This window comes from Talpa occidentalis, unplaced genomic scaffold (genome assembly GCF_014898055.3).
Source record: "Talpa occidentalis isolate TD23 unplaced genomic scaffold, MPIMG_talOcc4v2.1 talOcc4.3, whole genome shotgun sequence".
In the NCBI taxonomy this organism is placed as follows: Eukaryota; Metazoa; Chordata; class Mammalia; order Eulipotyphla; family Talpidae; genus Talpa; species Talpa occidentalis.
In genome coordinates, this window is record NW_023603184.1 from 87,760,942 (window position 1) to 87,767,681 (window position 6,740).

At 44.8% G+C, this 6,740-nt stretch overlaps 1 protein-coding gene across 1 annotated transcript; it reads right to left on the reverse strand.

Moving 5' to 3' along the window:
- Window positions 1-4,633: 4,633 nt before the first annotated feature.
- Window positions 4,634-6,444, reverse strand: RPRM (reprimo, TP53 dependent G2 arrest mediator homolog). The gene has a single exon (XM_037521830.2). The coding sequence runs from the start codon at window positions 6,238-6,240 to the stop codon at window positions 5,911-5,913; it is 330 nt and encodes a 109-aa protein (XP_037377727.1). The 5' UTR covers window positions 6,241-6,444; the 3' UTR covers window positions 4,634-5,910.
- Between the last annotated feature and the right edge of the window lie 296 nt (window positions 6,445-6,740).

A 6,740-nucleotide genomic window follows, 5' to 3' on the forward strand; every position in this document is an offset into this window, starting at 1 on the left:
TTTCCCAGAGCAATCAGACATCTGGAGTTGTGGTCGGATAAAAATCAATGAGTCTTTGAGGGCAGTATATCTTTAGTTGTGGGTGAGGGGAGGAGCACATAATGAGAGAGGAATTGGTGAGGGTGGCAGGCAGATATGAAAAAAAAATTGATGAGAAAAAACACTGTAACATTTTCTCCCTGCAATAAACCATGCCAATGTGCAGGCTATAGCATAATTATGTATGTATATTTATATCATTGTGAATTCCAGAAATAGTAAATAGGGAAAATTTCTGTATTAGTTGACTTGTGCATAGATCAGATGCCTTCTCTTATGTGTGTTTATCTATGCTTGTGTTTTCTGGCTCTAATGGATAGGAGAAACATCTCATTTTTTCAATAATAAATTGTAATGAACCATGTGCACATGAGTGCTTGACAAACACTATCTGACTGTTTGAATTATAAGTTCACAAAATATGACTATATAATGAAAACTGGTTTTTAAATGGGGGGCAGGGAAGAGTTTGTTCCACTGTTATCACAGATGGCTTGACCTTTCATGTATCGATCACTCTGCCTGCATTTACCCACTCAAAAAAATATTTCAGCAAGCAAGCTTTTACATCTATTTAGTAAAGAAATGGTACCATCATGCCTTCAAAATATACATAGTCAAAGAAATGAAAATATGCCTTTTTCTTCTCATTTAGTATATATTATTTAGATTAGAAGTGAGCCACTGTTTGAAATCTTATTGAGGAGTATTTAAAAATGCATCTAGTTATTACTATAGTTCTTGTAGAAGCTCCCTTTGAAATATTTTTAATTTCTCAAATTCAAGTGATGAATTTAGACTGTTCTATTATGATCACCATAAATGAGATGATTTTATGACAATATTACATACTTTATTTTTTCTAGACAATATTTTCCAAGAATTTTAAAATCTAAGTTGATGCTATAAAATGAATCCTGGATATCAAACACTCTAAGTGTTTAAAACAATACAGAAACATCTGGAAATGAGGATAGGGTGAGATTCGTCATGGAAACAATTAATCATTTAGCATTTAAATTCAGACATTGTGAAACAATTACTACTGTTGAAGCTGACTTTAAAACATATCTCATTTGAGATACTGTGCACATATCTAAATGGGATTTGGCAGGTGGATAAAAGATTTATTGATTCTTGTTTCAGGGATTGCTGTAGACTTGCTGCTGCGACAGGCTTTCAAGCTAGGTTTGATTCTTACATAGCAAAATGAACCCTGGAATTCTTTCCTGGCATTGCAACCCCCACCAAAGTGACATGTGTAAGTGACAATAAGCCAGCTATAAGGAAGGTTCTGAACTGCATGTGGAACAGCTGCTGTGAGCTATTGCAGAAGCTCAAGAAGAAAAGGCTTTGAGGAAGAAAAATTGATTGTTAATTAGTCTTTAAATGCTAAAAATAGTTCTATAAACAACAGCACATACTAGTCCTAATGTGTCCTTACCTAGACAAATCGCTATCCAGTTACTTGCTCCCCTGTTGACTGGACTTTGCTTTCATCACTACTTTTAGTGAGAACACAGAGATCTGGGATATTTAAGGCACTGGTTAAATGATATGTGATCTGTCAGCTTAAAAACTGCTTTCTACCCAGACCTGGTATCTGCAATTTTGCTTTGATTATTGTAAATAACATAACCCAAGACAAGGAGTGTGGAGAGGATTTCTATCCAAAGCACCAAGACTGGAAGGATAAAATAAATTTCTAAATTATATAGTCAAAAACTCTATGAACCACCTTAAAAGAAAATGTCAATAGACTTGACTTAGATCATAGGATTCATCTTCATTTTGGGAATGAGGCCACTCAGTTACTCAAGAGCAGAACCCCAAACTTTCCTACATCGTAATCCAGCAAGCCTTTCCCTTCCTCACTCAGAATGGTCTAGGAAGACCCAGGAATATCACTAACTCAGGATCCAGTGATAGGTCACAGTAGCTTGAAGTCAGACACATCAGGCACAGGGTACATTACAAGGAGTAAGTGTAATCTTTGACTTTACACAGTAGCAGGACCTTTGTGCTTTGACTTCCCTCAAGTAGCCCTCAAGTTATGGATATATTTTTAGAGAGAGAGGATCCATATCAAAAATCTTAAGAAAAATAACATGAACACTCAGTTAAGCTGTTTATGTGGGATCAGCCACTTAGGCTGAGAGGCATTAGTGACTGCACAGCTTGCCAGGGGTTACAACTTGCCAACCCACTAACCATGTCTCACAGAAACCTCGCCATGCTTCTGCTATATTTCCAGAAGTGTTTCAGCAAGTATCATATGCCTCCCCGTGGACTACAGCAGATCCAGAGAGTTTTTGCAGGAAGTCATCTCTTTCACAGGGCCTTCCCAAGTAATTATTGATCAAATGGTGGACTTCTGTGTAGGAAGATAAAATCTGCCTGTTTGCATCTATCCCTCTCAAATTTCAGTCTCTTAAAGATGACACTGAAATTTGTTCCACCTGAGGGTTAATTTCTTGCAGATTCTGGTTTGTTTGATCATCACAACTTCTGGGTAAGGGAATAATCTAGATAGCTGAGATAAGGAGAGATTAAATTTTGCTTCTTAAGTACAGATAAGAGGAAAGATGTGTGAAGTATTAAGAAGAACAAGGATAGAGGAGACATTAGAGGAAGAAGTAGTAGAGAAGAGTAGTAGGGAGTGTGGACAGACCCCCTTTAGAGCCCTTTTTCAAAGAAAACACAGAGAATAACTTCTTAAAACTCATTTGCCTTGTGGCATGTCTGTGGGAAAGGATTGACACTCCATCAACTCCAGGCAGGATTAAAAATGCATTTGTTAGAGTCAGGGAAAAAAGAGTCAAAGGCAGAGTGAGACTGGGAGCGGTGAGAGGCCTGACAAAGTGCTTGCCGCATGGCCATCAGAGAATAGGGAGTGTAAAAAACTTGCACACATGGCTTCATCTATAAAAAAAACAGAACCACTTGGCATCTCTCTAAGTAACAAATGGATCTAAGGGCTAGAAAGAAGGGTTGTTGGCAGGAAGCAGTCCCCAGGGCAATGATATTTTCAGACCATGTGCATTTCCCTATAATGCATAGATCATGGATCATAGAAATCTGTTCTACCTGAGGGCTAAATCTTGCAGATTCTGGTTTGTTTGATCATCACAACTTCTGGGTAAGGAAATAATCTGCATAGTTGAGATAAGGAGAGATTCAATTTTGCTCCTTAAGTGCAGATAAGAGGAAAGATCTGTGACGTATTAAGAGGAACAAGGATAGAGGAGACATTAGAGGAAGAAGTAGTAGAGAAGAGTAGTAAGGAGTGTGGGCAGACCCCTTTTTCAGCTTTTAGGACTTGGGCTTTAAATGAAAAGCTCTGTTCTATACGAATAAGTAAAACAGACACGAAGATCTGAAATCTTTCTGTGACTGAAACTCTGGAAGAATACACCTTGCGCACAGCAAAGCTCAAAGGCAAGATTCCTATAAATTCTAGCTGATTGGCTTTTGATCCCAAATTGAAGTGCTGAAGTCACTGGTGGACTAATGAATATGCAGGAAGAGGGATCCCTCAGCAGATATTGTAGCCACAAACGAGTTTAATTTTAAAACTCTGTTGCACCATAGTGAACCAGTTGTTCTGCTTTGAAGCCTGTGAAACATGGAGACAGCAGATCAACTTCGTTCCAAGTCTCCATTTCCTTCCTACCTATTAGCTAAAGTAAACTGCTTTTCATGACTCACCCTTGACTACATGTTGACTCTGTTCCCCTACCCAGATTAAAAAAAAAAAACAAAAACAAAAAACCTAAAAACAAGAAAAGTCAAACAATCAACTCTTACCTGCTAAAAAGACAGGATCAACAGATACATTTCAATATCCCTTTTCCCTCTCAAGCCTGATACCTATTAGCATTCAAAAAAAAAAAAAATCTAGGCCATAATTTCTGGCAAGATATACTTTGAGATTGAATTGACAATAGTGGACAGGATATTACGACACTCATACCTCTAATCCCAATGCTTTGAGTCACTAACATTGTTTATACCAATTGTGCTACTTCAGAGTGAATGGAGAGCTTTATTGTTATTTCATTTTAGCCAGTCTTGTATCTATTACGGTGAATTCTTTCATTGTTGTATCAGTTATGCTTAGTTTATATTCTTAAAAACATTTAGGACCCTACAACAGGTATAAAAATAATCTGCTCTTATTTAGATTTAGCTTGGGTTTTCACATTTGGGTTTAAACCTTTGGATTTTCACATTCAAAGTTTTCTAGGCTGTTCTTCCCAACATTATTCACTTTCTGTATGCTGGAGACCATCTGTAACTCCACTCAGGCCTCATGGGCCCTGACATTCAGGACACAGGCTAACTCCAATGAATCCCTTTGCAGAGCCTGGGGCTGATCACTCTAAATTAAGAGCAGGCTCTATTTTTTAATCTTGGCCTTTCACTAGATAAGGTAACATGGCAAAGAATGCATCTTACGTTTTAGTAACAATGGTGTTCCTCAGGGAGAATTAGCATCACGATGTTTTTTAGCACTTTAGCAGCTACTTTTCCTCGTATTTATTTATTTATTTATTTATTTATTTAGAGCCTCCCAACGCCCTCTTGCTGACGTTGGTCAGGGGAGAGACGCCCTCTCTGAAGACTGGCCAAGCTGTCTCTTCCTTTCATTAATGGTGCAACCCTGTGCTCCCGCCCGAGCCCTGCATGGAAGTGTAATCTTCCCGTGGGGACCTTCTGTTGTCTCGCTTTGCTCAGAGAACTCAGCCTAAATGAAATATAAAAAAAATTAACTCCTAGGAAAAACAAAGGCTGTTGCCTCCAGGATGGCTCCAGTGCCTGAGGTCTCTCCTTGTCTGCTGGCCTCTCCGATGCGTTCCCACCCTCGTCCCTCCACGGAATCCAGGAGTTGATTCGCAGCTGTCCAAAGCGAATTCCCCAGCCGGCAACCTGACTCCTCACCGCCATGGGTTCCCTCCTGCCTAGAATGCAGAATGACCACCAGGAGGCCAGGAACAAAAACATTTAAATATTGCATTTATTAAGGAAATGTCAAATAAGAAAAAAGTCAAAACGGTGTCACGAATGTCAAGAGCACTTTTGTAGCGTAAACCGTGCAGTCACCAGCTACAAGTTCTATTCCGGGTCTTTGGCCGGGGCCAGCTGGGGCGCCAGCCCTTTCCAAAGACCCAGTTGAAAATGCAATAAAAGAAACAACTCACCCCCTTCACATCCACAGGCTCCCCTCCCCCCACCCCTCCTTTCACGAAGACAAAACTCCAACCCTGGCAGGCAAACAGGCCACTAGGGCAGAAAGGGACTTATCAAATATTTGTATTCAAGCAAACACACACAAAATCCCCTAACGTTACAATCAGTCAAAGGTATTTATGGCCCCTCCCGCCCGGGCTGGGAGGCGCGCGAATACGGGCAAGTGGGCGCGAATCCAGACACAAATTTGTGTCTTTCCATTAGGGTTGTTGAGTGTATACACGGGTCACTTTTCCAGCAGGCCGCCGGGCATGGTGCCCGCCGCTGCCCCTGCCCGCCGTCTCGCCTGCCCCCAGAGTTTGGCCCACCTGCGGGTGGAGAAGGGCTTTCGCTCTTTGCCTCTCCCCGCATCCCACGCTAGCGGCACCTTCCAAAGTTCTGCACCCTCCTGGCCCTGTTGCCACTTGCTGCAGAGTCCACTGTCAGGGCGCTCTCCTCCTCGAGCCAGGCACGGGGACTTTCAGAGTGAGCGAGAGTGAGCTTCTTCCCGAAAGTCAGAACTGGAGAGAAATAACTGACTCCGACAGGTTTGCTTTGCCCAGTCGCGGATGGTGAGGGGGCGCGGCCCGGCGGGCGAAGTGGGGAGACGTGGGGCGGCCGCCGCAGGGGCCGGAGGGCCGGTTAGTAGGGCCCCACGACCACAGCCTCCACCTCCTTAGACGGTCTCCGGTCTTTCACCAGGAAGTTGATCATTCCCTCCGACTTGATGAGCAGGTTGCAGCCAAGAAAGAAGATGCCGAAGACCACCGTGAGCGAGAGCACGCACATGACCGCGATCTGCACCACGCGCATGATGTACAGGCTGCGCTCGTCAGGGCCACCCTCCGCAAAGCCGTCGTCGGTGACCACCGATGCCTGGGTGCAGCAGCGCACGGCGCGCTCCAGCGCCTCGCTGCTGTTGGCCAGGAACAGGCCCGCCACATCGGTCTGATTGCCCAGCGCCAGATTCATCGCGGGAGCGGGCGGGCGCCCCGGGAGGCGCGGGCCGGAGCGGTCGGGAAGGCGGCGGCGCGGGAGAAACAGGTGCCCGGCTGAGCGCTCCCTCGCAGACTCGCGCGCGCCGGGGTTCTCGCCCCCTCCTTCCAGAGTCCCCGCGCCGTGGGAGCGCCCCGAGAGCCTTCCCGACGCGCGCCGCAGCCTCTTCTGTGCGCGCTGCTCCAGCCCGGGCGGTGCTTGTTCGTGGCGCTCGCTCTGCTGGGGGCTTTTAGAACTTGGCGGGGCTGGGCCAGCGGGGCCGTGGGAGGCGCGGACGGCGGGGCCGCGAGGCTGCCATGAGCGAGCAGCGACCTCTCCCGGCGGCGCCGGCGCTCTGCTCCAGCTGCTGCTGCGCCCGGGGAGCAAAGTAGCCAACCTCCTGGTCTGGCTTTGCTTGTTTCGCGTCTTTTTCAGCTCCGAAGCCTTGGCAGAGGTCGCTGGACTTTGGTGGCTTGGTGGATGATCACAGACTCTAG

Excerpts from the sequence above, each read along its gene's own strand:
- RPRM (XM_037521830.2), bottom strand. The coding sequence starts at position 6,240 with ATGAATCTGGCGCTGGGCAATCAGACCGATGTGGCGGGCCTGTTCCTG.